A 16,799-nucleotide genomic window follows, 5' to 3' on the forward strand; every position below is an offset into this window, starting at 1 on the left:
GGGAATCTGATGTGGGAATTTCCCGATGTTCTACGCGAGACCACAGGGGAAACGAGTGAGACACATGGCCCGGTCCGGAAGCTGTGGGAGGGTGATACAAGTCTAGACTCCTTGAGCTAATTCACACTCGCTCTGAAATTCTTCACACTATCTTATCTTGATTCTTGTGGATGAGTCCCATATTCGATCGTGCACATCATCATCGACATTTTGTCATTTTCATCTCCGAAAATCGATTTCTCCGGCGTCTCGCTGCAAAATCGATCCGCTCATGTCTTGAACAATGAGACGATTCATCACCTGCCCGGAAGAAATGTTCTTCATCGCCGCCATCCGACGCCCCTGGAGGGCTCGAGGGGGCTTACCTGGAACGAGGCCGACGAGAACACGTCAACTGGAGCGCTGGAACGGGAACGCTCGAGAACAACGCCCGAGGCTGGGTCATAGGGACTGCGTCGGGCCGGTTATACCAAAAGGTATACAGGCGCGGAAACTTTGGTCGACACAAGGGCTGCTTCGACGCTGATACGGTGGAGAGCATATTTCCCGCGCCTGCAAACGATATGATACTATTGGCTTTTGGTGATCGCAGCTCAGTATAATTAGAACTTGTCCTCTGATATCTAACTTTGCAGAAAAGTTGGAAACTGCGTGGATCTAGATCCTGATTCCCCAGGAGGCCATTGAGCTCGGTGGATGAGACGGCCCTCGAGACCGCCTCCCTGAATCCGGTGGGAAGCGCTTAAAGATAGCGGAGGAGTTGCAGAGGAGAATTCAGTCTTCTTGGGGAGCTCTGCGAGTCTTCCCCGACCATCTTCGTCCTAATTCTCTCGATGCTTGGGCTGGTCGAGAACTTCAGTTTATGGGGTCCCAAAGTCCATTGGCCGAGACCGTCCCTGTGAACCAGGAACTCGGAAACGGATATAAACATATAGATACGGGAGAAGTAGCGGAGGAAGAAATGCTTCACTTGGGAGCCTGGAGCCTCTCTCTGGAAGCGCTGCTCTGGAATATCTAGAATCCGATCCCGCTCTGAGGTCTGAGGGGCATTAGGAAAAAAAATCTCTCCCTAATACCCAAATAAGGAGGACTTACTCGGAGATGATCTTGCCAGATGATGGAATTATTTCTGAGTCAGAAATTGGAAGTCGAAAAACTGATCCCCGGCTCCCCGTAGAGAGACAGCTCTCATGGATTCAAGGGGCGATTCTCGATTCCTCGGGTTGCAGGGTGAAGCTTTCTCAGAAACATGTTTTGAGCACCGATCTCCGTAAATTCGAGCCTCCGGCCGGAGTCTCAGACAGGAAACTTATGCGGGAGGACGCGGTAGTGGTCAGCATCGCTGCACACTCACTCAGGAGACGAAGCAGAGACGAGGGTAAAGCTTTCGGGCAAGAAGGTCGCTCCGGATGGCGCAGAGGCTCTCGTAGAATTGAAGTTGAATGTTCGACTCTCTCGTTCTTGGGTTGGACTGATCACAGGCATCAACGACACCCTTACCTATGCATGTGGTTGTCAATTTGTATGGGGTGTACACCCCGGATAGATCGCGACACCTGGTAATCCGCAACTTGCGGAGATGTCCCGACCCCCGAAAAAAAACATTGCGTCTCGGAACGGTAACTTCGTACCCTCCAAATTGAATGCGTGCTCATTGCGCTGTGGAATGGTTGAGAGTCACATGTCAAATTTCAGACTTTAATCGCGAGATGACTGCGTCTTCCTCGAATCCAACACCCCATATTCCCCGCCAGACCGGCGACATTCAGGGAAGACAGATATATCAAACATGTAGGAACATCTCCACATCATTGTTTTATTCATGGCATCAGTACGGGACGACGCGCTGACGAACGACATTCAGATGATCGCAGCAGGAGAAGAGCCCGTAGCGCAGAATACCGGGTCATGCGAATTGTTTAGTCTTCCAGTGCCATGAAGACTGCCGTTCGCTGCCTGAGGCAACCCCGTGGTACTGTGAGGACGAATGACGTCATCGATGGCATCCCAGTCGAGTTTGACAAGCCGCGAGGCCTGATATCATTTTGAAGTTCAAGGAAATCCTTTCTCGCCCAACACTTGGCCCCTTTCCCCTTTCCCCTTGGACCCAAGACTGGGCTGACTGGTGAAGACTAAGCAAATAACATGTCGTCGAAATCGGAGCTACCACAAATTTCGTCGAAAACCATCAACATCAATGTTCACAGACACCCATGCATGATCCCCCTATCACTTATGCGCCGTAGCGAACCCCTAGTCATATTCTGATCCGAGGGCGATACTCAGCTCAGGCCCGAAGACTTCGGTCTTGTGGTACCAGATGCTCGAATCGAGGAGAACTGTGGAATGAAAAGAGTTCTGATATCGAGCGTTTCGAGAACAAGGAGGTTTGTCGACACTAGGGGGTTCAAGAGTGGCCTTACTGATGTCGCCAGGGTAGGTGACTATCTCCAGCTGACGACACGCAAAGTAGCATTCGTAGAGAGGAACAAACGTCCAACGTTTGGATCCGCCCAACTGGGCTTGCCAAGACGGCTTGTCCAAGCGATCCAGCTGCAACAAGAGAGAATTCAGAATCGAGAAACAATTTCCATCGGAAAGAGATCTCTCGCACACCTCGAATTAACGGTGATGATGGTCTTTCTGATATTGCGAACGTAGGTCTAATTCCCTCACATGTAGGTGAGCTCCCTGTCCCGCATTTCCAACGAAGAACCACTCCAGAGCTGACCTCTCGGAATCTTTTGGGAGAAAATCAGGAACATCATACATTTTCTGCAGGATCTCGCTGATGCTCGGGTCGCAGTTGCTCCTGCTCGGTGAGACTTGCGTCAGCGAAATACATTCGAATTCAATCGTTCTATCCCAAGACGTGCTGGAGCCACCCTCAGACTCACCAACCAACGTAAAAATGATTTTGCATGCGTTCATGCGACATTTGTAGAGCATCCTCGAGGTCTCTGAACTCGGTTTTGTAGGGGAAGAACTGGCACGTCTCCTTCTTGGTTCGCCCCGCGTAAATCTCTTTGAGGGAGTCCCAGCTCATGGTCTTCTCCGACGCGATCTTCCGATAAGCCCCGCGAACCACCAGTGGAACCTCTTTTCTTAAGATCCTGGAAGAGTGAGTCAGACTCGAACTTTCGAGGATCGCGGCCGATCTGAGCGCTACTGCCTTCTTCCCTTGCCGAAGATGAGCCTTCCCGGTGATTGGTCGATACTCACAGGTGCGAATACTGGTCGGTTTCGTTGCTCAGAATCCACGGAACTTCGTCCAGATGCTCACAGAGCGAACAATTGAAGGGCGGCACAAAAGCGTTCTGCAGAACTTTTGGAACTCCTAGGAGACACCGGCTCTGCTGAAGCTCATCCGCGTATCCCGCCACTTTAATCAAGAATATGATTACCGTGGCGAGGATCGCACTATGGACGAAAAGTTTGAGACTCATTGCCCTGTCTTCCTCTGCGGTTTTCATGCTTGTAGGTGCTCTTGCGGTCGAGACTGAGAAACTGAAACCCACCAGGGTCGGGTGTCCATACACCGCCGCGTCATACGGCCATGCGCGAAGATACGGCACGTCCCCCCAGCCGCTACCCCGCTACCCTACGTGCGTGCTCATGTCTTCCCGGGATTAAGATCGTCACTCGGAGCGGCACGCGAAATCAAGGCTCGAAGCTACTAATGGAATCGATATACGAGACTCCAGCTTGGGCGTTGCGCCCGCATGATCCAGGCTGTGCTCGACGATACTCTGAAATTGACCGCATATATTCCTTATGAGGGCGCTATAAGACGTGGGGGCGTCCAGTCCCGCGACTCAATCCAAAGTCTCGCTCCTCCAGATGCAGAATGTTTCTCATTTCCATATTAGTGCTCTCCGTTCTACAAGTCGTTTTCGCCAGCAAAGATCGTGAGTCGTGAAAGATATCTTTCCGTCACCGCGAGTTTCGCACGCCCTACTTTTTTCTACGAGTCGATATCCGATCCAGGCTGTTGGCAGACTTACAAGCGTCAACTTGAAGGAATTCGTAGGGACGGGGATAATATCGTCCGAAGTGTTCGGGTGAGCGACCTACTGGATACTGATACGTTTCAAGAAACCGTGGACTCGACCAGCAGCGACCGCATGATCGAGAGTTCGGATCGCCACTCGGAAATCATGTAACGTAGTATGATTACTCGCCACTCCTTGCAGGGTGTTGTCGATATCTACAACGTGGAATTTCATCGATGTACCACGCTTGCCGTCTTGGTAAACAAAATTATGGGGTTGCCTCCGTCAGTTTTCTTGAATGATCTCCTCCGATCAGATTGAGACCGTTCTGTTTATGGGCTGCTCCGAAATCTTATCCCTAATCCACCCCCAGGAGGACGAGGGTTGGTCCAATTCTATGAGGCAACGAGCGTCGAAGCTCATCGACGAATATTCGGTGAGAATCGCTGCGGGTGGGTGGGGGAGCGAATATAAAAGTAGAACTGAAGAGACAATGAATCTTCTTCTGTTCCGAGGCATGTCTCCGACCTGCAAAAGGCAAGAAACAACGGAAAAAGCAGAAGAAAAACGGTAGACGGCGTTGGTTGGATACGAATGAGCAGGATATCAACGTGTCAGAAGTTGGATCGGAAGAGGAGGCAGCGAGAGCAGATCCGAATAGTAGCAGCAGCTCGTCGTCCGAGGAGAATGCCTTCGATAAAGAGGAAGCGCGATCTGAGGCCCCCGGAAATCCAATGGATCTCTTGAGGGCTGGGGGGTACAAGTTGAGCGTCAAACGCGCGCTGAAGAAGTGCTCCCGGATCGGGGGCAGCTCGGTGAGCTCCGAGAGCTCTGAGGAAGACAACGGTTACAATTTCTGCTGGCGGAATTACCGGCGCCAAATTAAATTATTACTGGAGTATCATGACTATCGCGCGGTGAGTAGCAGATCGAGGCTGCTTCCGCTGCTCCCGGTAAAATCATTAGTATCCGGGTCGCTTGGTCCTCTCCGGATCTTCCATGCTCGCAATTATTCAACTCCCCATGAGGAAATCCATTTAATTTGTTGATGCTCCCTTTCTAGGTTCGGCGCATCACCAAGGTCCTAAATGTGAGTATTCCAGGGCAGAGGAGCTCATGGAGCGGGGAGCATGCGCCCGGCTGGGGGATCGTCTCATCATTCCTTTCCTTCTCAGGGATACGTCGATATACGCAACAACAAGAAAGGATATTTCTGCGCATTCCAAGAAATACTGGTGAGGCTCCCAGATGCATTTGTTGTGCGAAGCATACTCGCCCACGGGATCCGACAAACTGAAAGTTTTCCATCTCCAGACACGGCGTACCGAGATCAAAAGTTCTACTCGCTTGACCCTGCTGGAGATTCAGAAGCAGTATCAGGTCTGTCAAGGCTCTCACTCATTTGATTGCTCCTCACCTGCCGGGGAGTCTCGACGGAGCCTTCACGATAACTTACATTGCAGCGCTGCTTACTCGAGAGGCCCCTGGATAAGATTCATATAAGGCGAGCATGTGACCACGAGGAAATAACCAATAGCAAGAAGCTTCATCTAAGGGTGGAGGAGGTCACAAAAATCGTTGTTCGATGCGGGTTCAAGCTGCCTGTCAGCACTGTACCGACTCCGTCAGGAAACACCGATAACGGCTCCGGAACCACGAGCAGCAACCCCTACCCAATGCCAACGACGAGTGGAGGAGATGAGGACTCATCCTCTACGCAACCCGGGGGTTCTGGTTCTACCCCGATGACTACTGTAGGCGGGGACAACGGTTCCACCTCGATGACTACCGGAGGAGGGGACAACGGTTCTACCTCGACGAGCACCGGCGGAGGGGACAACGGTTCTACCTCGACGAGCACCGGCGGAGGGGACAACGGTTCTACCTTGACAAGCACCGGCGGGGGGACAACGGTTCTACCTCGATGACCACTGGCGGAGGGGACAACGGTTCTACCTCGATGACCACTGGCCAAGGGGACAACGGTTCTACCTCTATGACCACTGGCGGAGGGGACAACGGTTCGTCGTCGATGACTACTGAAGGAGGGGACAAGGGATCTACCTCTATGACTTCTGGAGGAGGGGACAACGGCTCTTCCTCTATGACCACTGTAGGAGGCGACAACGGCTCTTCCTCTATGACCACTGTAGGAGGCGACAACGGTTCGTCTTCGATGACTACTGCAGGAGGCGGAAACGGTTCCTCCTCGATGACCACAGGAGGAGGCGACAACGGTTCGTCCTCGATGACTACAGGAGGAGGCGGCAACGGTTCTTCCTCGACGACCAGTGGAGGAGGGGACAACGGATCCTCCACCATGGCCACGCAGGGTACCGGTGGCTGTCCAACAATGAGCAGTACGACCGGAGACGACGCGTCGAGCCCAACACCCATTGATACAGATGAGACGACAATATCTACGGACGAAAACGAGACGACAGGCGGCGACGACGACGACGATGACGGAACGACAGACGGCGGAGATCAGGAGACAACGGGAACTGCGCATACGATCAGCACTACGGAATCGAAGGGTGAGCTCGAGACTATCCGTGATCTGAACTCAAAACCTTGATATTTAGAGATGGCGATCAAATCTCTTGAGCTCAGCGATTCGCGAAGGATCTCCACTGAAAATCACACTGAAGCTTCCGATGATTTTTCGTTCTCTATCTTTCAGACATCTGTTGTTGTCTTTGCGTCGAGCACATTCGTCGATTAGTCCAACGCGCGAATCCCCGATGCAGGTGTTGAGACCAGGATGAAACGAGGAGTTCGAACGTCCTCGGCCGAATCAGAATCTCTTGATGGGATCGGAGGTTCCGCATTCGGCAAGGAGTCCAGAGCATGGAGTAGGGTTTCCACAAGGGCCTCAATAAATTGCGGAGGTCACGAGTCTACCTCCGATAAACATTTATTTACTTTACAACGATTAACTACTCAATGGCATTCATGAAGCGGGGACTTCGATATCTGGCTTTAGCGAACCTGCAGCTGGTCACAACCGCCCTCGGGATCGGGACGGATATTCGCCGTTAATGAATTGAACAGCTGCATCTGCTCTTGTAGCTCTTGGCGGTCTCTCTCACGTCGCTTGCGGAACTCCTCTTCCACTTTCTGCATCCATTTGTGCTCTTTCTCTCTCAGGCGTTCTGCTTCAAGCAAGGGGTCGTGAGCTTCAATATTGAGCGATACACCTGCAACGGTGGCGGTGAGAGTTAGACCTCCGAGAATTTCAAGGCGTGAGAGGCCGAAAAGCGTCTGAATCACGTTTCTCGAATACCGAGGCATTCAACTCGCATAACGTGTCTTGAGTATTGTGAGCGCGAATCTGAAATTCTTCCTGCTAGCCCGTGGCTCACTTACCCGTTGATAGCGAGGGATTCCTGCCACCCGATAAAGATCGCTGGCTGTTTGTCAGTCCGATATTATTTACACTGCTGTCGGAAGTCTTCGGCGGGGGAAGATAGACAAACGATTGACTTTTCTGTTGTAAAGAATGGGGCCCGCTTTTGAAAGACCAGTTCGAATCGACACCGGCCGAATTCTGTAGAAACATGCTCGGTAACGTGAATCGCGCCTGGTTCGGCAATGAGCACAAGCCCAGATCGTTTCCACCTCCGGTACTTTCGGAATCCGTGTCGATTAAATCTTCTTTTGGCGTCCACTGATTCGGATTCGGGTGACTGTATCCTCCGGTTATTCCGGAATCCACCGACAGATGCGCTTTCAGTGTGTTGTCCTCTTTCCGGTCTTCATCTGAAGACGAAGACGAAGAGGAGAAGTTGAGCTCGCAATCCGACAAGCTCTTATCGTCATGATGGTCTCCGTCGCTGCCCGCAGGATCCAAACTCTTCCAGGCGTGAGTGGGAGAGAATCTGGAAGGCATCGAGGCCAGCAACAGCGGTCGTCGAGGGAGACACGGTCGTAGGTGGACGCTGATGTTGATTTCGTTGAGCCCGTCGTTCTCGTCGGACGAGAGACTGTTCTTCCGAGTTTTCATCCAACTGCTCGGAATCGGTGGAGGCGTCGGCGGCTGATCGGCGAGAGGCAGCGACGTCATTTCGATCTGAGAAATTATGTCCAAGCCATTGAATCTCGTCGGGGGTGGGAGAACTTTCGGCGACGGCGGTCTGAAGAGCATTTCCAGCGATTTAGGGGTAGGTATCTGCGGAGCGAAAACTCCGGACTCTCTAGGGACAGGGTTCTGAGTATTCGAAGAGGCGCGAGAATTCGTTTCTCGTTCATCGGGTTCGCAGTAATCGCTATCGTCTGATTTTCGCTCTGCGCTTATTTGCGAATAGTTCTCCAGGGTAGCGTCGAGCTCGTCCAGTATTTGCGTCGCGGTTTGTGGCAAACTGGCGCATTGCGGCGGAACGATAAAGTTCGGGCTGACCTTGAACACGATGTTATCGTTCATCATGGGTCGAATGATGCCTACGTTGCTCTCTTTGTTGTTCCTGTTATTTTTTTGAGAGACATTCACCGTAGGCCCGGAGCGCACCGCGCTTTTGACAGGGTCACGAGCCTCGGGCGGCGACTCGATTTTCACCGGGATTTCGGGCAGCTTCTTGGTGATGGGCGGAGGTGGCGGAATGAGTTTATTGGCTGATACTCCGATACGGGACACGATAGGGTCTCTCGCGCTGTTGGGCTTATTGGACACTTCCCTGCTGACTGGTGCCAGAGAAGATCTCGCCTCGGCTTTGACAGGTCGCGGGGCGGCCCTCGAGACCTCCGAACGGTTGGATTGAGTTTTATTGGACACCAGGGGTTGAACTGTCGCGGTGGAGACAGGTGTTGTTTTAACTTGTGCAGGCTTTACAACAGGCGACGCTGGCTTCGTCGACATTTTGTCGACGGCAGGAGAATTGATTGTGGGTTTCGGAGGTTCTTTTTTGAGCGCGTCCATGTTCGAGAAGTAGAATTGCGGCTTCACTGGCGATGGTTTCGGAGTATCTGTGACGACGGATTTTCTCGGAGGTTTAGAGTTCTCCACGGGGATAATCTTATTCGGCGGCCGCTGTTTCATATTAATGGGTGCAGCTGTGCTCCGCGGGGACGATCTGTGAGAATTTAACGAGGAAATTGACTTTTGTGACCCGTTCACATTTTTCTCCTGTTGTCTGCTGCGTGATAAATTAGGTTCCGGCCTGGAATGCCGACTCTTCTGCGGAACCGGCTGCCGGTTTCTCGAATCGCATCTTGGCTGTCTGTCCAGGTTCAAACTGTTGAACTCGTTTTCCCATGTCCGGGGACACAGAGACGAATTCGATCGGACGAAACGTCGCTGAGCGTCGCGCGGGTCCAGGGGTGGTCCCGGAGGCTCGGGTGCCTTGCCCTTATTCTTCCGGAGTTTAATTTTGGCCTTCGAAGGAGAGACAGCTATCACGCTTTTCTGGGTGAAGCTGTCCATGTTCGGTACCATGACGTGGTCGAATGGCGTTCTGGAAAGGTCTGAATCTGAGAGCGTTCGTCGACTCGGACTCAACGCGAACATTCCCTCGTCCGGATGCCGCATGGACCTGGAATGCGATTCGGGATGATTGATATCTACCGCAGATCGAGAAGAGCGAACGGATAGGAGAACGCTCTGTATAATAATTGAATGCCCCATTTCAAAATCCTCGGTACAAGCTCCTCTTTTGACTTTACCTCCTTCGCTGACTGATTGTGCCTTCATTCTGCAGGATGACACCGTTTTCAGTATTCCGGAGCATTTTCCGCTGAATGACAGCGTCCGTCAGCGGCACTATCAGATGCCCCTGATGATGGCTCCATGTTCGGTCTCTGTGCAGAAAATATTTTTCCGGATCTAGCTGAAGCTGTTGTGAGTTCGAATTGCCCATTCCCTCGAACTACGCTTATCCGTGAGAAATCTTCTTCCTCAACGCAGCGACATCTGAAACGAAGCATTCAATTGGAGTCACTTGCATTCCGTTCTGTCCTCCCGGAATGCTGGTCATTCTCATCCGAAATTGTGAAGCAAGGAGAAATGTTCAACGCGGAAATTCTTCTCACGTCGGCTTTCATGACCGAAGCACATCGGTCGTTTGTTACTCGCGTAGTAAGCCACTCGCTATGCTCATCGGAAGTGATTTATGGATTTATTTCAATTTCACAACTCGACCCTCTTTTTTTTGCAATCTTGTAAGCTCATTGTAATCGAATGAGGAAATCGTTTCCTAAACGATTCTCGCATACGTCTTGCGCCTGGAGATCATTCGACTTCTCGTTCCCTTACGTTCCCTCGACTCCGCCACCAGCGATTGTTTCTGCGGTAACGTCTCCGTTGTCCGCACGGTGTATTCATAGGATCGCGGATGAACAATAGGTGAATTTGTGCAAGTTCATAGCAATCGCTCACATCGTTTTAGGTTCCAAACCCCCATCCGTCGTTTCTTTCGATTCTTCCCGCTTCCTTCCGAGTATCTGATCGGATGGGGCTCACAAGCATCGAAGCGCTTCAATAGCTGACCGTCGACTTCAGCAATAACCAATGGGGACGTGATCGAAAATTTCGGGACATCGCTGCGTTGTATCGGAGTCGGGAGCCCACACCGGCTTTCGGTGATGGAAGACACATTCGAAAGTCGACAGTTTCCGGAGGATCTAATTTTTTGTGAGCCAATTAGCTTCAAGGATCGACACATTGAGGAGTTCGAACGAATTTTTAGGAACCAGATCCATCAGGCCGGGAAACCTGAATTATCGAAGGACCCGGCTGAGCGAGGAGCTCATTTCCGGATGCTGATATCGAGTTGATAGATACAGAAATAACGATACGAGATTGCATTCTTCAATCATTTTCGCCGTCGATCGAGAATGGGTCGGAGCGCACGCTTAGCGCGACATGAAACTGAACGCCAGGCGAATGGCCGGGCCCGTCGGAGGAGTGTCGTATCGTGGGAGTGTGCTCATCATCCGTCGGACAAACGATTAAGCGGATGACCCAGCAGCCACGACTGCCAGAGCAACAACGGGAACGGTCATGGAGCTTTTATTTTCGACAAGCAAGCGAAGAACGAAGAAACGGATCGGCTGACGCTCGACCGGCCGGTTCAGCGAGCGGACGAGCGGACGAACGAATGAGCGCAGCGGTCAGACGGTCGGACGGTGCAATCGCATTAAGAGAAGACGCTTTTTGAATTCCGAACGCGGGGTGACGACGCTCGACCGAGAAGGCACACCTCTCTGTTCTGTTTAACGTCGTCCGATCGATCATTACGGCCAGCAGAGGTTCGAGAATCGTTTTCGGAATTGAGTGCACAATGTCGCCGTTGTTGCCGTAAGTTCCAGCGGATCGTCCCCTCGCCGCTTAGAGCAGAGCAGTTTTTGGAAACTGGTTCAAGCTTCCCGACTTCGACTCCGAGTCGAATCGGGCTCTGGTCTCTCTCGAAGTCTCCGAAGAAAACAAGCGAAGCTGACCCTAGCCTGTCGAGCCCGAATTAGGATACGATTTATATGCGTGTCATTATGGATAGTCGAAAGATCAAATGGTGACCGGCAAGACATTCGGCGGAGGACTCGGGACTATGCGCAAAATGGGGAAGTCGAGTGAAAAATCCTCCCAGTCGGATCCTTCCTTACCGCTGAGCTTGAGGTACCCCAACGAAGAAGATGAGAAAAATTCCACAATACTGTTCCGCTTGGTTCGACAAACGAGTCTCTCGCTTTCAGAAGAGCGATACCTCCGCGGGTAGGAATGAGGCTCGACAAATTTGGATACCGAAGCAACCGCAAGCCTCGTTCGTCATGGAAGCACACGGCTTTCGTCAAGATTCTGACACCTTTCTCCCTCTAGGCTTCGTCGACTACACAATGAGCGTCAGCGGCGTAAAACGGAAAAGAAAAAATAGCAGAAAAACGTCACGGTCAACCGAAGAAGCTCGCTTCCAACTGAACAATCCAGAGAATCCCAAGCTCCTCGGTCAAACACCCCGTTTCCAGAGAGAATCGCCTCGCCCGATTATAAACAGCATATCTCTGCGCTCCGCGATTCGCGATACGGATGCCGCTCATTCATCAGTCGGCACATGAATAGAGCCAAGTACCTGGGGACTTCCTTCGGTCTTTTTCGGTCTACAGCAGCTCGAGGCTGTCGAGGTTCGAAAACACAATTCTCATTAAAACTCAGTTTAATATCCAAGAAATCTAACAACAACTTCCTTCTCCCATCAACAGAAGGGAAACCGTACACCATCCACTTCTGGGTTTCTCGGAGCTACGGTTACCCTCAGTGCGGTGGCTCTACGAGTCAACGGCACTTTCGATAACTGCTCCGACCTATCAGTCGATAATACACACTTACCATCCGTATCCATTATCATCATCATCGCAGTGATAACGATAGTAGTATTAATCGTAGTAATAAGACCGCTGACCAATGGTCGCAATAATGATAAAAGCTGAATACGTTTCAACATCTAATAACAACCTCCATTCAGTAACCCACCGAGACGCAATGGTCTCTCTGTTCCTCGGCTTCGATTCCTTTAGGGAGCATCATCAACTATTTTGTAAAGGTTGTCTCTGGATGCCAGTACCAGAGATCATCGACCTGTCGTTCTAATCCGTGCCGTAGTATTCGCGATTCGGAGTTGATGTTCACAGTGCGACCACCGGCTCCGTACGATTCTTGGCGGTTGCGGGGGCGGCGGCTTCTCTACTTTTAGTCATCTAAGTACATGGCCGTTGCAACATTCACCTTTCATTTTAGGCTATATTGCGGTTGAAATCGAATCAGTCTGTCTCTCCTGGCAACGGGAATCGGATTCATTCCTGGGAATGACTAGAGGAACGACTGAATTGTCTAAAGCTAATTGCTCCTTCGTTCGCTTGTTCAATGGTAGGTTCGCTTGACGCTCTGTTGTCTGTCTGCAATTTCTTGATGCGTTCTGTTCAGCGGTCACAGATCAGAGCCTGTCGAAGATTCAATGTCCTCCTGCGGAGCACTCGCCGTCGGGGTCGAGCCCCGCTCGTCGGGTTCCAAGACACCTCCTGTTTTCGGCAGCAGTTTGAGAGCAACTGCGAGATCTTGGAGCACGTCGTCGTCGTTGAGACCGAACTGGGCGTTGAACAGTGTGAAATGTGAGAAGAGTGTATTCAAATGAGAATGCAGTTCCAACAGTAGAATTTCTCTGAAGTGGCCGTGATACAGGTGCGCTAGAACAGCGAGCAGGAGTCGATGTATTTTCTTGATGATAGACTCGAAAGACGCCGGGAATTCACCTTCGAACTTGGTGGGAAAAAAATTCTCGTTCGTCACCGTGTTCTGCGTGAACGTCATCGCATAATCGACATATTGTGGCGCAGCTAGGCGGCATTTCTTTCCGCGGTCGTCGAACCACAGGTACTGACGGTTGCCGGGTCCCAACATATCTGGACACCCCGATACGGTGCAGAATTCTGCGACGGTTCCATAGATCATATTCACATGCTCGAAGAAGGCGAGCGTGTGGAATGCCAACCATTCGTGGTAATCCAGGCCTTCCGGCAAGGCTACAAGTTCTTTGAGAGCATCTTCGTTAACGGTGCGCTCGAGAACTTGATTCTCCAGGTAAATTTTCGGCTGCTCCTCCGTAGGCTCTTTGCGTTTGCCCCGGCCGGTGAGCCACACAACCGTCTCTCGGATATAGTCTGGCAAGCGCTCCATCGAGCTTCAAGGCCGCCCGAGAGCGCGAAGGCACTTCTGGAGTTTGTTCTCCGGACTCCTCCGATCGAACCCGAAGATACTCCAGGCGCTGGTAACGATGGTGACCGTACCAACGTCGGCGACTGCTGCAGCAGCAGAGTCGAAGGCCTGACAGGAAGGCCACCACAACGGCAGCGATGTCTTTTCTTCACAGAACCCCCACGCATCCTGGTTGTTCAGGGGTCGCCATTGCAACCCGATGTTTGCACTAGAGTCGATGATCGCACTGCTCGTCTTCCATCACTGCTGCAAGAGTTCGCGTTTTTCCGAGCTTTCGATGCAAGGCGTCCGGTTTCGCTGAGATCTCTGGCTCTCTCCAGGTGTACAACGTCAGAGCAAGCGCGGAGCAAGCGCGGAGCAAGACGCTGATGTTCTAGCAGGTGCCGCAATTCCAGCAGTTGTTAAAGAGTAGTAGTGGACCTTCTCTTTGCTTTTGTAAACACACAAGATGGCCGCCGCTGTGGACCATCGTCATCATCATCATTAGCAGACGACATGGCTCGTCGGACTTTTGCGCGGGCATTTCAACTTGGGCTCCTCCTCCTTCGTCTTGACCTCTGATTTTCATCGAGAATAATGGCCTCGAACGAATCTGACTTCCCTGACGTCCCGCGTGTCAGGGACTTCCTCTCTGAGGCCTAGGAGAGAAAATTCTTTTCTGACATGGAATGCATGGGTTCAAAAAAGGAGTATCGAGGGTCTCAGATGTATCCACTCTGAGAGACATAATTGTTCGATGATCCGGAGGGGGAATGGATTGTTCCGTTTTCGCAAAGCTCGACTCTCCCATACAGCTCTCGTGGGAAGCTCATTAGCGCAGGAATGAAGCCCGCGCTAATTGATTTCGCGGTAGCTTCCCTTGCTCGTTCCTAGATGCTATTCGGACTACGTCGTTGGAGTCACTGCGAGCTACACGCGAGGCGCCGAAAACAGGAGACGCGGGACGGGAGCTTCCTTTCACCTAGACACAATGATCTTCTCGGCGAAGATCCGAGCGGTGGTTTGTGCTGCCGCTTGTGCTGGGAAATGAGCAGCTTTTTCTCCTCAATTAGAAATATCCGTGAAACAAGAGAAAGTCTCACGGGAAGTGTTTACTCCCATAGTCTCGCATGCCATCAACGAAGAGGTCGCAGGCTCGTCGCTGGAGGCTCAGATTAACTTCGCGTTTTCTTCTCCCTTTCTGCCCTCCGCATGGTGTTCCATTTTTACTTTTTCACTTTCTTTTGGGAAATATCTTGCTCTAGCAGCAGCACATTTCTCTGGCGCTCTCATTCAATGAGGTCTAGAAGTTCTCGCTTGTTCGCGGTGGTGATTACTTATTTTTCCGACTTTTTGTCCGCTGGAGTCAATGACTGCATTTGTCGCCGCCAGGTAGCTCTCAGAAGGGAAGTATGGTTCATGCTGCGGCGGCGATACTATCCGAAGAGGAGCTACTGCGCAAAGTCCGCAGGGAGAGCCTGCAGGCCAGCCAGCTGCAACCGGAAAAGTTTCAAGCTGACGACTCCGCCGGTCGCCGTCGTTGATCATTTTAATAATTCCTGCTCAGTTGTGGCGTTGTAAACGTGTTCCGCACTTTCGTTGATCACGTCCAGCGCCGTGAAAGCTGTGATTATCGGATGAGTGAGAAGAGAGAGGAGCCAAAAAATATACGCTGAGCCCATCTTACAAGCGGGAATCAGCATTAGGTTTAAGCCGAAGTGGGAGGCTTTCCGCCCCGAGCTGAGGTAATCCGCGGTGACCGGTGACACGGTGATATCCAAGGCTCAGTTGTTCACTCCTTCGGAGTAAACTCCGATGGAGCGATTCTATCATTGATCCGATAATTCTCACCGAGCTGTCAAGCGAACGGAATTCGCCATTTGGGATTCGATCAGCTTTTTTGGGAGAAAAAAGTGGAGCGCTTCCTGCCTGACCGGGCTCTTGATCTTCCTCGTTCGATCCAGGAAAGAAACACAGGGAGGCTCATTTCAAATGAAACATCGGAGCGTCACGCTCAGACGAAAGTGAACTTTCCATGAGATTCGTTCTACCCTGCTCCTGATTGTTTGCGGTTATGCGGGAACTTTGGTCGAGAATCAGCAGCAGGGAAAGGAATGGATGAGGGAGATCCGTTCCGCTCGCGGACTGACCCTCGTGTATCAATTGAGATGTGCCCGATGTCTTGTTCATTTCTTCTGCGAGCTTTTCTATTTGAGTAGCGCCCACATTTCGTTTTTCTCAGTCGGATCCGCTTATGTGTATCTTTATATTCCACTATCCCACGAAGAGCATTACTGCTTTCTGACAGAGCGCGGATGGCCGACTAGCGGCGGGGCAAGTCACCGTGAGCATCGCCCATCTGAGCTTCGGAAGGCTTCGTTCTCATTTCCAGGATAAGAATCAGTCGAGCATGTGAGCAATTGACGACTCTTTGTCGACCGCTCTCAGGGTATTCCGCTGTCAGCCATTGATACAGGTATCGTGGAATACTTCCACTTAAGTTTCGTGCCGAAACTCTGCTGCGGCATGGTGTCGCATAAGCGCCACACATTGTATACTGAGGATGTACAAAGAAGAGTCTTGACGTTCTCGAATGATCTTTCAGTCGATCCGTCTCGGAAAACAACAGGCCTCCGAGCTCTGTAAGAGTCCCAGTGGATGATGAAGAAAGTAGCTGCCAACGGAACTTGATGGGTGAACTTCTCATACCCTTAGGACGACTCGGACAATGCTCGTCTTGATGGGGAAGCAATTGCGTAGAGAGAGACGTTGTCTTGCTTGCGACACAAGGAACAAAGTCTCCCGACGCAAGCTTCATCCTTTCGCGATTCCGACAATCTTGTTGACGTGCTTATCGTTATCGGAAACGATGGTCCGGCAATAGGTGGACAAAAATAAGGAGGAGGCGCCGAAGCAATCCGGGCAAAGCCAGAATGAGAGGAGCAGCCCAAATTCTTACCTCGGCGGCTTCCGCTTTCGTTCATCAGCGATGATACGGTTGTGCTACTGTACAGGCTTGATAACGGCATGAGTTCAATCGGCTGTCCCCGATGAATGTTACCCGATTCTCCGAAGAACATAAACATATTTTGTCCACGCGCTATCTCTAGCAGAAACGGTGAAGGGGAGCC

General features: G+C 51.5%; 4 protein-coding genes across 4 annotated transcripts; 1 reads left to right on the forward strand and 3 right to left on the reverse strand.

Annotated features, from left to right (window-relative positions):
* Positions 1 to 2,253: 2,253 nt before the first annotated feature.
* Positions 2,254 to 3,473, reverse strand: LOC100898298 (uncharacterized). The gene is made up of 5 exons (XM_003737738.1): positions 3,223 to 3,473; positions 2,898 to 3,113; positions 2,677 to 2,812; positions 2,424 to 2,553; positions 2,254 to 2,339 (listed from the first exon to the last, which is right to left on the reverse strand). Exons 1-5 carry the CDS (start codon positions 3,471 to 3,473, stop codon positions 2,254 to 2,256), a joined length of 819 nt encoding a protein of 272 aa, XP_003737786.1.
* A 2,443-nt stretch (positions 3,474 to 5,916) lies between these two features.
* On the forward strand, positions 5,917 to 6,570 carry LOC108864370 (circumsporozoite protein-like). Its single transcript, XM_018639881.1, has one exon. The coding sequence runs from the start codon at positions 5,917 to 5,919 to the stop codon at positions 6,568 to 6,570; it is 654 nt and encodes a 217-aa protein (XP_018495397.1).
* A 404-nt stretch (positions 6,571 to 6,974) lies between these two features.
* Positions 6,975 to 9,844, reverse strand: LOC100898446 (rhoGEF domain-containing protein gxcI). The gene is made up of 3 exons (XM_018639887.1): positions 9,651 to 9,844; positions 7,362 to 9,520; positions 6,975 to 7,192 (listed from the first exon to the last, which is right to left on the reverse strand). Exons 1-3 carry the CDS (start codon positions 9,842 to 9,844, stop codon positions 6,975 to 6,977), a joined length of 2,571 nt encoding a protein of 856 aa, XP_018495403.1.
* A 2,324-nt stretch (positions 9,845 to 12,168) lies between these two features.
* Mob2 (MOB kinase activator 2) lies at positions 12,169 to 14,128 on the reverse strand. The gene has a single exon (XM_003737740.2). It carries the CDS (start codon positions 13,648 to 13,650, stop codon positions 12,904 to 12,906), a length of 747 nt encoding a protein of 248 aa, XP_003737788.1. The 5' UTR covers positions 13,651 to 14,128; the 3' UTR covers positions 12,169 to 12,903.
* Positions 14,129 to 16,799: the final 2,671 nt, after the last annotated feature.

Source organism: Galendromus occidentalis, unplaced genomic scaffold (genome assembly GCF_000255335.2).
Source record: "Galendromus occidentalis unplaced genomic scaffold, Mocc_1.1 scf7180000075612, whole genome shotgun sequence".
Taxonomy (NCBI): domain Eukaryota; kingdom Metazoa; phylum Arthropoda; class Arachnida; order Mesostigmata; family Phytoseiidae; genus Galendromus; species Galendromus occidentalis.